Genomic DNA, 17,858 nt, shown 5'->3' on the forward strand with positions numbered 1-17,858 from the left:
TTATGAGGATGTGACTAGTGCGGTAAACACAGTAAAAAGTCTGACAACACCAGGTTTAAGTCCAACCGATTCATTTGATAGTAAATTTATTTGATAGTAATTTACTATCAAATAAATTTACTATATTTACTATTAAATTTTAATAGTAAATTTACTATTACTAAGTAATTTACTATCAAATAAGTCGGTTGGACTTAAACCTGGTGTTGTCAGACTTTTTACTGTGTTTACCCCAGTCCAACACTGGCATCTCCACATCATGACTAGAGCAGTAGACAAAGGAGAACTGGTGGATGTGGTGTTTTTAGATTCCCAGAAGGCGTTCGATAAGGTGCCTCACAAAAGGTTGCTGCAAAAGGTTAGGGTGCACAGAGTTGGGGGTAAAGAGTTAGCATGGATTGAGGATTCGTTATCTAACAGGAAGCAGAGAGTTGGAATCAATGGGTGCTTTTCTGGTTGGCTGCTAGCGACTAGTGGAGTGCCGCAGGGATCGGTGCTGGGACCTCAACTGTTTACCATATACATAGACGATATGGAGGGAGGGGCTGAGTGCAGGGTAACAAAATTTGCTGATGACACGAAGATGAGTGGAAAAGCAAATTGCGTGGAGGGCGCGGAAAGTCTGCAGAGAGATCTGGATAGGCTGAGTGAGTGGGCGAGGACCTGGCAGATGGAGTATAACATCAGCAAATGTGAGGTTATCCACTTTGGTAGAAATAATAGCAGGAGGGATTATTATTTAAAGGGTGAAAAGCTGCAGCATGCTACGGTGCAGAGGGACCTGGGGGTCCTTGTGCACGAATCGCAAAAACTCTGTCTGCGGGTGCAGCAGGTGATCAAGAAGGCGAATAGAGTGTTGGCCTTTATCGCGAGGGGCATAGAATATAAAAACAGGGAGGTCTTGCTGCAACTGTACAGGGCACTGGTGAGGCCGCAACTGGAGTACTGTGTGCAGTTTTGGTCCCCTTATTTGCGAAAGGATATATTGGCCTTGGAAGGAATATAGAGAAGGTTCACCAGGCTGATACCGGAGATGAGGGGGTTAGCTTATGAAGAGAGATTGAATAGACTGGGCCTGTACTCATTAGAGTTTAGAAGGCTGAGGAGGGATCTTATAGAGACACATAACATAATGAAGGGCTAGATAGGGTAGAGGTAGAGAGATCCTTTCTACTTAGAAAGGAAAACATTGAGACATATAAGATGATGAATGGGATGGATAGGATAGAGGTGGAGAGTCACTTCCCGCTCAGAAAGGACAGTAGGACTAGGGGGCATAGCCTCAAGGTAAAGGGGGGGCGGTTTAGAACGGAGTTGAGGAGGAACTTCTTCACTCAAAGGGTGGTGAATCTCTGGAATTCTCTGCCCGTTGAAGTGGTGGAGGCTGCCTCGCTAAATATTTTTAAGACGCGGGTTGATAGGTTTTTGATAGGCGAGGGGATTAAGGGTTATGGGGAGAGGGCGGGAATGTGGAACTGAGACACAACAGATCAGCCATGATCTTATTGAATGGCGGGGCAGGCTCAAGGGGCTAGATGGCCTACTCCTGCTCCTATTTCTTATGTTATGTTCTTATGAAAACAGAACTAGAGGGCACAGTCTCAAAATAAGGGGGGGGGGCAGTTTAGAACGGAGTTGAGGAGGAACTTCTTCACTCAAAGGATGGTGAATCTCTGGAATTCTCTACCCATTGAAGTGGTGGAGGCTACCTTGTTGAATACATTTAAGTCACGGGTAGATAGATTTCTGATAGACAGGAGAATTAAGGGTTATGGGGAGAAAGTGGGAAAGTGGAACTGATCCACTTCAGATCAGCCATGATCTTATTGAATGGTAGGGCAGGCTCGAAGGTCTAGATGGCCTACTCCTGCTCCTATTTCTTATGTTCTTATGAAATGAATTAACTTAGAAGTGCTTATGGTCAAATATCAAGTGTTTAATATTTCCAAAATTTGTCATGTAATTACAGGGGAATATTAAAATCTGACAGTCTGCAAACTGAAAAGTTCACCAACCCTCTAGGTGATCCATTTTGGCAAGAATTGCTGGATGCCATTAAGTCTGGTAAAACTCATATAAATTGCATTGTTCTGATTATTAGCTCTATAGACTTATCAAAACTTTATTGAGGATTGCCGATACAACACCCTCCTGACTGTTTACCCCACCTTCACACCTGGTGTCCCTGTGCAATTAGAGCGAGGATTCATAATTCTTATCCTTCAATTCATTGCTTGCTAATTCTTGTATTCATTGTCTGAGACTTTTTACCAGCCTGCTGCAGTGATGGGTTTTGTGTTGTATCCTCTCCTTCCCATCGCATGCATTGTGCAGCAAGGGGGAAACACAGTGTCTTGCTGGCTGCTGGCCACTGGCCTCCGATTTGTTCAGTATGCTTTCTCACTTCTTCCTCATGACAAGCACCATATTTAAACTATAGCCACACACAGTTTTTAATGGTTCTGGCCCCAGGACTGCTCCAGTGAAGAAATGACTCTGAAAGCCACAAAAGGTGCAGCCCCTGATTTGGTGATGCATCCCTGGGACACCGTCTGCACATCTTGGAGGTCCGATGTCCTCTACCTGCAGCTCTGCCTACAGGAGGTCCATTAACCTTTTACCAGTTTGAAAGAGATGGCACTGATGGTCAATACAAACACTGTATGCAAGGGATTACCCATCCAGTGCAGAAAGAAAATGTATAATCTCCCCCATGCTGCTAGGGTAAGGCAGCTTTCTCATTACTCTTACAACTAATAGAAGATAGAGAATTGGATATAAATGAGTCTTTTTCAGAATGGAAAAATGTAACTAGTGGAGTATTGTAGGGATCAGTTCTTGGCCTATGATTGTTTGCTGTTTTTAAAATTAATTTGTGGGATAAGGGCATCGCTGATTGGCCAGTATTTATTGCCCGTCCGTAGTTGCCCTTGAAACTGAATGCCTTGCTGGCCCGTTTCAGAGGGCAGTTGAGAATCAACCACATTGCTGTGGCTCTGGAGTCACAAGTAGGCCAGACAAGGCAAAGATGGCAGATTTCCTTCCCTAAAGGACATTCGTGAACCAGATGGTTTTTCTGACAATCGAAATGGTTTTGTGGTCATCAGTAGATTCTTAATTCCAGATTTTTTTCACTGAATTTAAATTCCACCATGTACCGTAGCGGGATTCAAACCAGGGTTCCCAGAACATCAGCTGAGTTTCTGGATTAATAGTCTGGCGATAATACTACTGAGCCATCACCTTTACATTCATGACCTGGAAGGAGGAACATAATGTAAGGGTTCCAAATTCACTGATGATAGAAAGATAGGTAGAAAGGCAACTTGTGATGTGGATGCTTTTCACTGTATACTGATACATGTGACAATAATAAATCAAATCAAAACCAGATATTGTGATTCTGCAACGAGATAGAGAGAGAGAGAGATTGGGTGACTGGGCAAAAACCTGGCAAATGGGAGTTCGATGTGGGGAAATGTAAGGTTCTTCACTTTGGTCAGAGGAGTCAAAAGGCAGATTATTACCTAAATGGAGAGAGACTGCAGGTGAGTGAACTACAGAGTAAGCTAAGCGTTCTAGTGTACGAATCACAAAAAGCTAGCTGACAGGTCCAACAAGTATTTAAGAAGGCAAACAGCATTTTGGCCTTTATTTCAAGGGAGTTGGAGTTTAAAAATAGGGAGGTTTCGTTGCAACTGTACAGGATGTTAGTGAGACCTACTGTGTACAGTTTTGGTCCCCATAGCTTAAAAAGAATATAGTAACATGGAGGCAGCCCAAAGGAGATTGACCGGCTAATTCCTGGGACGAGAATCTATCAAGAGAGACTGAATAGTCTGTATTCCTCAGAATTTAGAAGAGTGAGGGGTGACTTTATTCAAACAATAAGAACCTGAGGGGGCTTGACAGGATAGATGGTGAGATGTTCTCACTAGTGGGAGAGCCTTGAACAGGTTCACATCGTACAGGATAAAGGGCCGGCCATTTACAACTGAGGTGTGTAGAAATTTCTTCTCAGGGAGGTTGTAAATCTCTGGAATTCTCTGCTCCAAAGGGTGATGGAGTCTGGATTATTAGAAGGATTTAAAGTGGATAAATATTTGATAGATCGAGGAAGAGAGTGCTGTGGAGGAATGGCACAGAAAAGGCCTGGATCAGCCATGATTGTATTGAATGGTAGGGCAGGCTTGAACGGCCTGGTGGCGTACTGCTGCTTCTATTTCTTGTTCTTGAATACATTCCCAATCTCTGCAGCCAATCTTTTAAGAGCCTAGGATGCAAGCTATCAGACCCATCAAACTTATCACCCTTACTCCCATGAACTTTCCTTGTACTTTCCCTGTAGTAATGGAGTTCCTCTCTTTCTTTTGCCCCTCCTCTTCTACCATATCTGATATATTTATTGTAATTTTTTTGAAGAAAGATGCAAAATAGTTGTTTAAGTCTCTGTCATTTTCTTCTTTTCAATGATTAACTCCCCAGCCTCAATCTCTAAAGCACCCGCTGCTCACCCTAACTTCTCCCTTTTTTTCATACTTCTGGAATCTTTTACTGCCTTTTTATTATGCCTCTTGCTACTTTTCTCTCAGACTCCAATTTCTTCCTCTTGTTTCATTACCTTTTGCTGGTTTTTGGGCTACCACTAATCTTCATTACTTCATACATCTTTTTCAAATTAATACAATCTTAACTTAATTTGTCATAGATGGTGCATCCTTCTTATAGAGTCCTTACTTTCTCAATAGACCATATCTTTGAGAGTTAAGAAATATCCCCTTTAAATATTTGCCACTGCTTCTCTGCCTTACCTGTTAAACACTTTTCCAAGTTCCCTTTAGCCAACTCTGTTTCCTTGGCTTTGTAATTGCCCTTATCAAAGTTTAAGACTCTAGTTTCTGATCTACGTTTCTCACCCACAAACTCAAATGTGAAATTATTTTGTATACTCATTCTTATCAGGAGGACCTTTACTGTGAGTTTATTAATTAACTTTACCTCATTACACATTACCAGGCCTAAAATAACCTACTTCCTGGTTGATTCTAAGACTTATTGTTGTGACTAACTGTCCTGAATGCACTCTATGAACTCATTCACCAGGCTACATTTGTCAAGTCAATTCAACCAATCTACTGAAGGGCGGCATGGTAGCTTCACAGCTCCAGGGATCCGGGTTCAATTCCCGGCTTGGGTCACTGTCTGTGTGGAGTTTGCACATTCTCCTCGTGTCTGCATGGGTTTCCTCCGGGTGCTCCGGTTTCCTCCCACAGTCCAAAGATGTGCGGTTTAGGTTGATTGGCCATGCTAAAAAATTGCCGCTTAGTGTCTTGAGATGTACAGGTTAGAGGGATTGGTGGATAAATATGTAGGGATATGGGGGTAGGGCCTGGGTGGGATTTTGATCGGTGCAGACTCGATGGGCCGAATGGCCTCTTTCTGTAATGTAGGGTTTCTATAATTTTTCTATGATTTCTATGATTAAAATCTTTCAAACTGATTTTACATTTTGATTCCCTGAACCAAGATCATTTCTCGCTTCTGCACTGATCTCATCCTTTCTTAACAGAGATGACACCTCCTTTTCCTTTCTCCTTGCCCTTTAGAAATGTGAAATGCCATTGGATGTTCAAATCCCAATCACTTTGCCATTGAGTTTCTGATGGCTCCCATATCATTTGAGCTATCATTGGATACATCTTGTTAAAATCAAATGTGCATTTGGATAAAGAGCCTTCATTTCTGTGTCTTTTGCCATTTTTCTCTACTCTGACTGTATTTTTTCATATCCTAACCTCACTTTTCCCTACTCTGATATGATTGTATGTGCTTTCTCTTCCTGTTACACTCTGGTTACTATTATCAATATCGCTATCTTGTATTATTACCTTGTTCTTTCCCCTTAAACACCACAACATCCCACTCGTTAATTTAAAATGCTCTATAAAGTTTTAGTTCTACAATTTGCTAGGGCAGTGGTCCCAGCACAGTTCAGGTGAAACCTGTCTCCATGGTACAGCTCCCTCTACCCCCAGTAGTGGGGCCAGTGCGTCAGGAATCCAAACTGTTCTATAAAATATCGCCATGCCTGTGGGGAAATTGCTAGTGTCATTTGTGGCTAATTCCTATCCAATATATACACACAGCAAAACATGCAGAAGCACACAGACGTAGTCCCATACACACACATCTGCTGATATATGCACATGGACCCAAATCAACACACAGACTTGTATGCATTTACACCTGCCCATACCTGCATACATGTACTCACCCATCCAGACACAACCATACCTGCCCGTACATACACCTATTATCTACAAATACACACACTCCAACAGTAAGTTTCCTTAATCAGTAATCTGGTAAGCAATATGGAGGGTGCATGAAACCTAGATAATGTAAAACACTTTGTGATACATTAAACTGTGACCAGTATTTAAACTGACTTTGAGGCTCTAGTTCCAGTTTCTGTTCATTTTCTTATTTCTATCCGCAGAATCCCACAGTGCTGATGCGGGTGAGTGTAATGTTTGATATTTTTAGATGCTGTGATCTCCCTCTGTGGAAGCCTCAGCATTTCCGCTGTTGTCAGATTGTCATTCCCGCCCCCCCGCATTCTTATGTCGCGGAATTAGAAATCAAATCAGAAATGGTGATCATTGACAGAATCTTCCCTGGTCCCAGTGAGTTTCTTCCCCCTTTGGGTGCAGCTGTTCTCTGCTTCCCCCCTTGTTCAAAGTTGCTGTCTGCAACCCCGCCCCCACCCAACCCAGGGCTCTCTGCTGTTCTCAAATCCCCTACCCCTATTGCTCCCTGGATCCCCTCAGACAACCCAGTGGCTCTTGGACTCCAACCTGGTGGTTCTCTGCCTCCTCATAGACCTCTGCCTGCCTTGAGTGGACTCCAACAGCTGAATTCCCCTTTGGACCCACCAGTGGTTCTCCGCCCAGCTCACCCCCGTCAGCCCGTTTGAACCGTCACCCCACAACTCATCCAATGGCTCTCTTTCTCCTCCGTCCAAGATCACATCAAGCAGTTCTCCACGCCCCCCCGGATTATCCCTGGCTGCACTTGGACCCCTCCAATGGCTCTGTGTCCTCGAACCCCAACCCCCCTCCTCCAACTGCAGTGGCCTGGATCCCTCAGAACCTTGTCGCAGTGAGACGAACCCCCTTCCCTTCCCCACAGCAGCAGCTTCAAACTCTGCCCACTCTTGGAAGACCCCCCCCACTAGCGTGGAACACCCCTGGCCGGTTTGACCTCTGCCTCCGACCCCCTTCCACCAGGTCTCTGCCCCCACTTCAGACAAATCCAAGGACAACTCTGATTTCTGAGGGGCATAAGCACAGTGGATAGCTGTTCCTCTTAGTTGAAGGGTCAGTTAGGAGGGTACACAAGTTAAAAGTGAGGGGTGGGAGGTTGAGGAGGGATTTGAGGAAAAGCCTCGTTACCCAGAGGGCGGTGAGGGTCTGGAATGTGCTACCTGGGAGGGTGGTGGAGACAGGATGCCTCACATCCTTTTAAAAAGTATCTGGATGAGGAACACCATAACATTCAGGCTATGGACCAAGTGCTGGCAAGTGTGATTAGGTGGGCCGGTCAGGGTTTTTCATTCATCAGTGCAGACTTGATGGGCCAAAGGGCCTGTTCTGCACTATGGTATTCTGTGAACATCTCGCCCCTATCCTGCAATGGCTGTCTTCCCCCTCAACTCTCACAGCAGGAGTCTGCTTCTCGTCACTGCGTCCCTCCTTCCTCAGTGACACCAGTGATTCTTAACTCTCTGCTTTCTTCCCAGTCTCTGTGACTCTGGATGTGGAAACAGCGAGTCCCATGCTCGAGGTGTCTGAGGATCTGAAGAGTTTGAAATTCACTGGACCTAAGAGGTCGAATCACCCTGACAGTGAGAAGAGGTTTGCAGACAGTCCCTGTGTGCTGGGATCACAGGGATTCCTATCGGGGAGACATTACTGGGAAGTGGAGGTGACGGGGAATCAGGTCTGGAGACTCGGGGTAGCTGCAGAGTCTGTGGAGAGGAAGAAAGGAGTCCCTTTGATCCCAGAGAATGGATTCTGGACCATTGGGCAGGATGGGAACCAGCTTTCTGTAAACTCCTCTCCCCGATCCCCTCTCCATGTCAGTCAGATCCTTAAGAAGGTGGGAGTTTATCTCAGTTATGAGTCTGGAATAGTTTCATTTTACAACGTGGACACCAAGATTCACCTCCACATTTTCACAGAGAGTAAATTCACCGGAAAAATTTATCCTTTCTTCTTCACTTCGGATTTAAACAAATGCCTGAAAATCTGATCTGGGCCTGAAAAAAGGTTCCAAGTCCCACAGGGTTTTCTTCGGGAAGTCTGTTACAAGGCAGAAATAGGCAAAGACTGAGAAAGTTACTTTAATGTATAATAGTGATCATTACCATCCGCTTGCTTTGGTCTTGCAGGGAGAGGTCTTTTCTGGTGAGGATTACACCTCCCCCATGAACGGGTAACAGCTGTGTTAGCCTTGGCAGTAGAACCAGAGGCTAACGTGACTCCCAGGGAGGCTGAGGGTAAAGGGGGTGCCTCATGGGCAGTGCCAGCCTGATAGCTTGGCACTGCTCACTGAGTACCTTCACACTGCCCACTGGGTAATGCCGGGGAGGGGGTGCAGGTAGGGCCTATGGGTGCCGGGACTTGGAGTGGTGGGTTTGACCAATGCGGCCTGATCGAGGATGGGAGGGAATAGAGAGGGGACCTGCCGCCAATCTGCAGGTGATCAGTATGAGTGTGGGGTGTGAGAGGGCCGGCTGCCATTCTGTAGATGATTGGTATGGGGGGAAGGGTCCTGCTGCCATTCTACCTCGCAATCAGGTGGGGGGGGTGGTGGGGCTGATGAATTAAGCCCCGCCCACTGCCTGTAGCAGCTAGAAACAGTCTAGCCCATATTTTCAGTGTCTTGAGTCCATAGGATTGGGAGTGAAAATGTACCCAAGAAACGGATCTGCAACTCTCCCATTTTCATGCCAGCTGGAATTTAGAATAATTCTTGTAAAATTCCATCTATAATCTTTAGTTGTGACTTTGCTGCAAGTTACCCAAGTAATGTTATAAACTCACCATTACCCTACTTGTGACTAAAGGCTTTGATACTTATTTTTAAATTGCATTATTTGCAACTTAAAAGGGAGCTATATACTCAGGAATTCTTTGCTCATGGGGGAACCTCCTTTTTTGTATTCAGGCTAAAATATAATGTCAGAAGCTTTCTACTTGGCTGTCATTGGGATAGAGACAAGAATGCCAAATGTCAAAGTGGGCTACAATTTACACAGCATGATGGGTTGGCGAGTTGGCACTGATTAGTGGAGGTGTTGCCACGGAGAATTCACCAAGGAGTTATTGTCCTCCATATTTTTTTGGTTCAGACAAGGTTCAATCCCTCTTTGGAATTAAATAAAAGCCTGGGAGACAAGGGGGAACGCTGCTCCCTGATGCATTTCCCTTGATGGCACCTTGCCTGATCAGAACTAATTTCCAACCAATCAGCACCCTTTTCTCGTGGCAGTATAAATTATTGCTTCCTTCAAAATTTGACATTCTTGCATCTGTCCCAATGTATGGAAGACAAAAAGCTTTGACAGCATATGTTTATTTTGTAGCAATGCTCAGATTTTGTACTGCCACGCAACTATAATTATTAAACGATGAAAATAAAAAGTGTATTAAATATCTTGTTTCTCTTTCCTTCATTTACTCCCTGCTTCAGTCAGTCAAACCACCCAGTCCCATCCCCTATCCCTTCACTGGTTTCCCAGTCTAGCTGGGACTTCTTTCCTGTCTCTGTTTCTCACTCTGCTCCCAGAAAGTTAAAGCTTCACTTTCACCGACCACTTACTCCAATTCAGGGTTGTGGGGAGTTGGAGCCTATCCCAACAGACACTGGGTGTCGGGCAGCGTGCACCCAGTGTAAGTTTCGGACAAGGATGGCAAATTTAAAGCAGAGATGAGGAGAAGTTACTTCTCAGAAAAGATCATGTCTGTGGAATTCACTATCCCAAAGCATGTTGGGTGCCAGGACATCGAGTAAATTTAAGGAAGAGGTGGACAAATTTAGGGAAGGAAATCTGCCACCTTTGCTTGGTCTGGCCTATATGTGAGTCCACATCCAAAGCAATGTGGTTGACTCTGAAATGGCCTAATAGCGATTAGGGATGTGGCCAGCAGCACCCACATCCTGTGAAAGAAGACAGTGCAGAAGGAGGCCATGTTTGGCTCATCAGGTCTGCCCCAACTTCAATCCCACGGAGATCCTATCCCCATAACCCCATGCATTTACCCCAGCTAGTCCGCCTGACGCTAAAGGGCAATTTAGCATGGCCAATCCACCTAATCCGCACATCATTGGACTTTGGGAGGAAACTGGAGCACCCAGAGGAAACCCATGCCTACATGGGGGAGGATGTGAAAACTGCACAGTCACACAGGAATCAAACCCAAGTCCCTGGTGCTGTGAGACATCAGTGCTAACCACTATGTCACAGTGCTGGCCTAATTATCTAATTATTTTACTGATTAAAGTTTTAATTAATTCTTCGAGTCATGCCTGTGTTTATATTCATTATTATTTCAATTAATATTAAGAACATAAGAACTAGGAGCAGGAGTAGGCTTAATGGCTCCTCGAGACTCCTCCGCCATTCAATAAGATCATGGCTGATCTTTTTATGGACTCAGCTCCACTTGCCCGCCCACTCACCATAACCCTTAATTCCTTTACTGTTCAAAAATTTATCTTTGCCTTAAAAACATTCAATGAGGTCACCTCAACTGCTTCACTAGACAGAGAATTCCACAGATTCAGAACCCTTTGTGTGATGAAGTTCCTCCTGAGTCCTAAATCTGCTCCCCCTTATTTTGAGGCCATGTCCCCTAGTTATGGTTTCACCCGCCAGTGGAAACAACTTCCCTGATTCTATCTTATCTATTCCCTTCATAACCTTATGTGTTTCTATAAGATCTCCCCCTCATTCTTCTGAATTCCAATGAGTATAACCCCAGTCTACTCAGTCTCTCCTCATAAGCCAACACTCTCAAGTACAGAACCAATCTAGTGAATCTCCTCTGCACCCCCTCCTGTGTCAGTATATCCTTTCTCAAGTAAGGAGACCAAACCTGTACACAGTACTCCAAGTATGGCCTCACCAGCACCTTATAAGCTACAACATAACCTCACTTTTTAAATTCTGTCCCTCTAGCAATGAAGGACAAAATTCCATTTGCTGCCTTATTGACCTGCTGCACCTGCAAACCAACTTCTTGAGATTCCTGCACAGTGACACCCAAGTCCCTCTGCACAGCAACGTGCTGCAACTTTTTACCACTTACCATTTTGCTGTTATTCCTACCAAAATAGGTGACCTCACATTTACCAACATTGTACTCCATCTGCCAGATCCTTGCCCACTCAGTTGGACTATCTACATCCCTTTGCACACTTTGCTCTGCTCCTCAGTATCATCTGCCAATTTTGACACATTACACTTGGTTCCCAACTCCAAATCATCTATTTAAATCGTAAACAATTGCGGTCCCGCACTGATCCCTGAGGCACACCACTAGTCACTGATCGCCAACCAGGAAAACACACATCTACCCCCCCCACCTTTGCTTTCTGTCAGTTAGCCAATCCTCTACCCATGCTAATACATTACCTGTAACACTGTACACTTCAATGCAGCAGCCTTTGGTGTGGTACTTTGTCAAATGACTTGTGGAAATCCAGATATACCACATCCACAGGTTCCCCATTGCCCATTCTGCTGACCCTGATTGAGATTCTTTATTTAGAGCACGAAAGTGAGGCAGAGATGAGATCAGCCATGATTGTATTTTGGTAAGGCAGACTCGAGGTGCTGAATCCTGCTCCTAGTTCTTACATTCTCTGACTTCACGAGGAATGGGGTTAATTGCCCCTGCCAGGAGCTGCTCAGGAAGAAAAATCAAGGTGTGATGTTACAGGAAACAAGATAGGTGAGTGCTTTTAATTTATCTCACCTAAACAGGGAGTCTCAGTCAGAGTCAACAGAATATTAATTAAAATAATATGAATATAAGCACAGGCAGGGCTGGAAGTATTAATTAAAAATTTAATCAGTAAAATAATTAGATAATTATAACACTTCAAGATGTATTCTTTCATGGGATGTAGGTGTTGCTGGCAAGGCTGGCATTTGTTATCCATTCCTAATTGCCCTGTTAGGCCATTTCAGAGTCAACCACATTGCTTCGCATCTGGAGTTACATGTAGGCCAGGTAAGAATGGCAGATTTCCTTCCCTAAAGGACATTTGTGTACTAGATGGGTTTTTACAACAATTGACAATGATTTCAATACCATTAAACTTTCAATTCCAGGTTTCTATTGAATGGCAGGGCAAGTGAAGTATATGGGTTCGAGTAGATGCCAATATGATCCAGGCAGGCATGTCTGCCGCTTGAGGAACTTTGGTTCAGAATTAGTGAGCTGCTGTCTGATATTTGGATGCTGTGAAATGTGAGATGGGTGGACCCAGGGACAGGCAATACACCAAAAAGAGTGGGTGAAGAGCTGGGGCCTGGAGACACACAGCAGCCCCGAGGAGAGTCGGAGGGTGAAGAGGACCCAGAGACAGAAACCACTGAGCAGGACTGGAACATAAGGCCCAAAATTCCCCTGGATACATTTCAAGGAATCCACTCCCTCTATACCCTGAACACTGTGACTATCCCAATTTGTGTTGAGGAAGTTGAAATCCCTGTTATAATTACCCGATTATTATTCTTACACACATCAGTGAATTGTCTACATATCTGCTCCTCTATTTCCCGCTGACCCTCTGGGTGTCTATAATAAACTCCCAGTTATCTACCCACTTAAATTCTTATGTTGTACCCACATAATCCTTGTTTAAAGACCCTTCCAAGATATCATCTTTCCTTATTGTAAAAATTGATGCCTTAATTCATGGTGCTACACCACCTCCCTTTTTATACCCTGCTCTGTTTTTTCTTTGCATGGTCCAAATGTTAGTTAGATTGGCCATTCTATACCAAATGCCTCTTAGTGTCCCAAGATGTGCAGGTTACGGGGATTGGCGGGAAGAATATGTTGGGGAAGAGCGTGGGCCTGTGAGAGGTGCTCTGTCAGAGAGTTGGTGCCGACTCGATGGACCTGCACTGTATAAAAAGATTATTTCTCTCCACCTTCCTTGTCTGTTTCTTTCCAGCATTTTGAGATTTTATTTGAGATTGTCAGCATTGAGATTGTCACCATGGGTGGTACAGTGGTTAGCATTACTGCCTCACAGCACCAGGGACCCAGGTTTGATTCTGGCCTTGGGTTACTGTCTGTGTAGAGTCTACACATTCTGCCTGTGTGCGTTTCCTCCGGGTGCTCCTGTTTCCTCCACAGTCCAAAGATGTGTAGGTCCGGTTGATTGGCCATGATAAATTGCCCCTTAGTGTTGGGGGATTAGGAGGGTAAATACATGGGGTTACAGGGTAGGGCCTGGGTGGGATTGTTGTTACAGGCTCGATGGGCCGAATGGTTTCTTTCTGCACTGTAGGGATTCTATGCCTGCTAAGATTTTCTAGCATTTTCTGTTTTTGTTTCAGATTCCAGCAACCACTGTATTATCATTACGGTACAATAAAACCCTCCTGGTTTGATAATTGGGGAGTTGATGGATATCCCGAATTAAAGTGAAATTGGATGGAGCAACACCACCTCCCCCTGGCTGAGAATGGTAAACACAGTAAGAAATCTCATAACACCAGGGTAAAGTCCAACAAGTTTATTTGGTAGCATAAGCCACTAGCTTTTGGAGTGCTGCCCCTTCATCAGGTGAGTGGGAGTTGTGTTCACAAACAGGGCATATAAAGACACAAACTCAGTTTACAAAATAATGGTTGGAATGCGAGTCTTTACAGGTAATCAAGTCTTAAAGGTACATGTAAATTTTGTCACCAGCATCTCCACATCATGAGAATGGTCTTGCAGCAATAAAATTAGATTTTTAAAACCCAGCGCAGCAGCCCCACCTAATGGCTTCTGGTGATGATCTCATCAGCCATGATCTTATTGAATGGCGGGGCAGGCTCGAAGGGCTAGATGGCCTACTCCTGCTCCTATTTCTTATGTTCTTATGTTCTTATGTGATGCTGCAACAACTTATTTCCCTGTTCAATTCAACAGTGGACAATATTGTAGAAATATAATTTACTTGGTACAAATGTGCCACTTGTCAGAAAACAGCAAACCTAAAACCCCAAACTGTCTACAGGTTTGTTTCTAACCTGGTTATTTCTAACAAAAAGTAAAATAATTTTTAGCGAGAACATTCAGGTCCGCATTTGTTTCATCGCTCGTTTAAGTCATGTTATTTTACTACCAGGACCTTAGTTATTACTTTACTGATGAGCTGTATCGATATTTATTGAGGGAAGGGAGTAAAAACAACTTTGAATGGAAAAATCATACTTTTAGTGGAGAACACCGCCACCTGCTGGCTGAAGTCGATATTTTACAAATTTATTTTTGTCCTGCATTACCGCGTGTGGGCACCTGGTGGTGCTATTGCATGACTTTTTTTCGAAATGGTTTAATTTTGTTGACAGGCAATTGTATTGATTGGCTTTCTAACTAGTTAAAGGCAAATTATTTTTTGAGCCAGCGAATGGCACTGTCAGACTGCGCAGATTTTTTAATTCCCCATATTTTTAAATGTTATTTTTTATATTAGACTGTGCAAACTTTGTTTGTGGAAGTGCCCAGATCGGCGCTGAATGATACTGGGCTACAGTACCACTTTCCGCCAGCCGGTGGCGGTGCTATACCACATTTTAAATAATTCTCCACGCCGCCAGTGGAATAATTTATTGACCGCAGTACCGGTCACTGCCAGCAGATGGTAATATTGCGCTGCTAATTGAGATGAGGAAGTTGCAGGAGAATCAGATGTGGTTGCAGTGACCGTCTGTCTCAATGCCAATAAAACCTGGTGTTGTCAGACTTTTTACTGTGTTTTCAATGCCAATTCCCAGCTCTCTCTGCAAATCATTTGTATTATTTCATGTTAAAAGTAGACCTTGAATTTGTTCGATGATTGAACCTCTGCAGTTCTACGGAGTAGAGAATTCTAAAGATTTACCATCCTCTGGACAAAGACATTCCTCCTCATCTCAATCCTAAATACTTTCTCCTTCATTCTGACACCATGTTCCTGAGGGACGCTGAGAACAGTCAGTTTAACCTCACCACCCCTCACTGTGTCTGTGCTGTCAGACTGTGCACCACAGGATGTGTTGAAAGCTCTTCCTGATAAACATTGAAAAGTCCAAAGTCTCTGCTCTCCATCACAAACCTCACTCCCTCCCCACCGAACCCCATCCTTCCCCACATTCGGTGTTGTACTGAACCGGATTGTTTTCAGCCACAGTGCCCGATTTACCTGGAGCCGAGCTTCAGACACAAATCCTCACCAAAACCATCGAATTCCAATATCACAACATCACCGGTCTCCAGCACTCCCTCAGTTCATCAACTCAAACCCTCATCAATCTCTTTGGTCCATTCCTTCCAATGCCAAGGGCCTGATCCCTGTAATTCCCCCGAAACTCCCTCCCCAAGGGGCCCTGATGGATTCACATGTAACTGGATCCAGCAGCTGAGGAAAGGCAACCCCAAAACATTCCTGAGCTGGGAACCGCTCTCAATCCCATTTCCATCAACATGATGGAAAAACTGACACTCTTACATACACTGAAATACACAGACACTCATATACAGACACTGAAATACACAGACACTCATATACAGACACTGAAATACACAGACACTCATATACAGACACTGAAACACACAGACACTCATATACAGACACTGAAACACACAGACACTCATATACAGACACTGAAATACACGGACACTCATATACAGACACTGAAATACACAGACACTCATATACAGACACTGAAATACACAGACACTCATATACAGACACTGAAACACACAGACACTCATATACAGACACTGAAATACACAGACACTCATATACAGACACTGAAATACACAGACACTCATATACAGACACTGAAATACACAGACACTCATATACAGACACTGAAATACACAGACACTTATATAGAGACACTGAAATACACAGACACTCATATACAGACACTGAAATACACAGACACTCACATACACACACTGAAATACACAGACACTCACATACAGACACTGAAATACACAGACACTCATATACAGACACTGAAATACACAGACACTCATATACAGACACTGAAATACACAGACACTCATATACACACACTGAAATACACAGACACACATACACACACTGAAATACACAGACACACATATACAGACACTGAAATACACGGACACTCATTTACAGACACCGAAATACACAGACGCTCATATACAGACACTGAAATACACGGACACTCATATACACACACTGAAATACACAGACACTCGTATACATACACCGAAATACGCAGACACTCACATACAGACACTGAAATACACAGACACTCATATACACACACTGAAATACACAGACACTCATATACATACACCGAAATACACAGACACTCATATACAGACACTGAAATACACGGACACTCATACACACACTGAAATACACGGACACTCACATACAGACACTGAAATACACAGACACTCATATACAGACACTGAAATACACGGACACTCATATACAGACACTGAAATACACGGACACTCATATACACACACTGAAATACACAGACACTCATATACATACACCGAAATACACAGACACTCATATACAGACACTGAAATACACGGACACTCATATACACACACTGAAATACACAGACACTCATATACATACACCGAAATACACAGACACTCATGTACAGACACTGAAATACACAGACGCTCATATACAGACACTGAAATACACGGACACTCATATACACACACTGAAATACACAGACACACATACACACACTGAAATACACAGACACACATATACAGACACTGAAATACACGGACACTCATTTACAGACACCGAAATACACAGACGCTCATATACAGACACTGAAATACACGGACACTCATATACACACACTGAAATACACAGACACTCGTATACATACACCGAAATACGCAGACACTCACATACAGACACTGAAATACACAGACACTCATATACACACACTGAAATACACAGACACTCATATACATACACCGAAATACACAGACACTCATATACAGACACTGAAATACACGGACACTCATACACACACTGAAATACACGGACACTCACATACAGACACTGAAATACACAGACACTCATATACAGACACTGAAATACACGGACACTCATATACAGACACTGAAATACACGGACACTCATATACACACACTGAAATACACAGACACTCATATACATACACCGAAATACACAGACACTCATATACAGACACTGAAATACACGGACACTCATATACACACACTGAAATACACAGACACTCATATACATACACCGAAATACACAGACACTCATATACAGACACTGAAATACACAGACACTCATATACACACACTGAAATACACTGACAGACATATAAACACACTGAAATACGCAGACATATACATACACTGAAATATACAGACAGACATATACACAGACAGACATATACATACACTGAAATATACAGACAGACATATACACAGACACTCATATACATACACTGAAATATACAGACAGACATATACACAGACAGACATATACATACACTGAAATATACAGGCAGACATATA

General features: G+C 43.6%; 1 protein-coding gene across 1 annotated transcript in view; it reads left to right on the plus strand.

The window, feature by feature from the left end:
• LOC145337552 (uncharacterized) overlaps window positions 1-9,681 on the plus strand; it is a 54,561-nt gene extending 44,880 nt beyond the window's left edge. The window contains exons 13-14 of the mRNA XM_080182344.1: window positions 6,500-6,686; window positions 7,802-9,681. Of these exons, the coding sequence (XP_080038470.1) occupies window positions 6,500-6,686; window positions 7,802-8,313 (699 nt within the window). The 3' untranslated portion in view covers window positions 8,314-9,681. The remainder of the gene's footprint in view (window positions 1-6,499; window positions 6,687-7,801) is intronic.
• Window positions 9,682-17,858: the final 8,177 nt, after the last annotated feature.

This window comes from Carcharhinus amblyrhynchos, unplaced genomic scaffold, assembly GCF_965287045.1.
Source record: "Carcharhinus amblyrhynchos unplaced genomic scaffold, sCarAmb.v2.hapA scaffold_52, whole genome shotgun sequence".
Classification (NCBI taxonomy): Eukaryota; Metazoa; Chordata; class Chondrichthyes; order Carcharhiniformes; family Carcharhinidae; genus Carcharhinus; species Carcharhinus amblyrhynchos.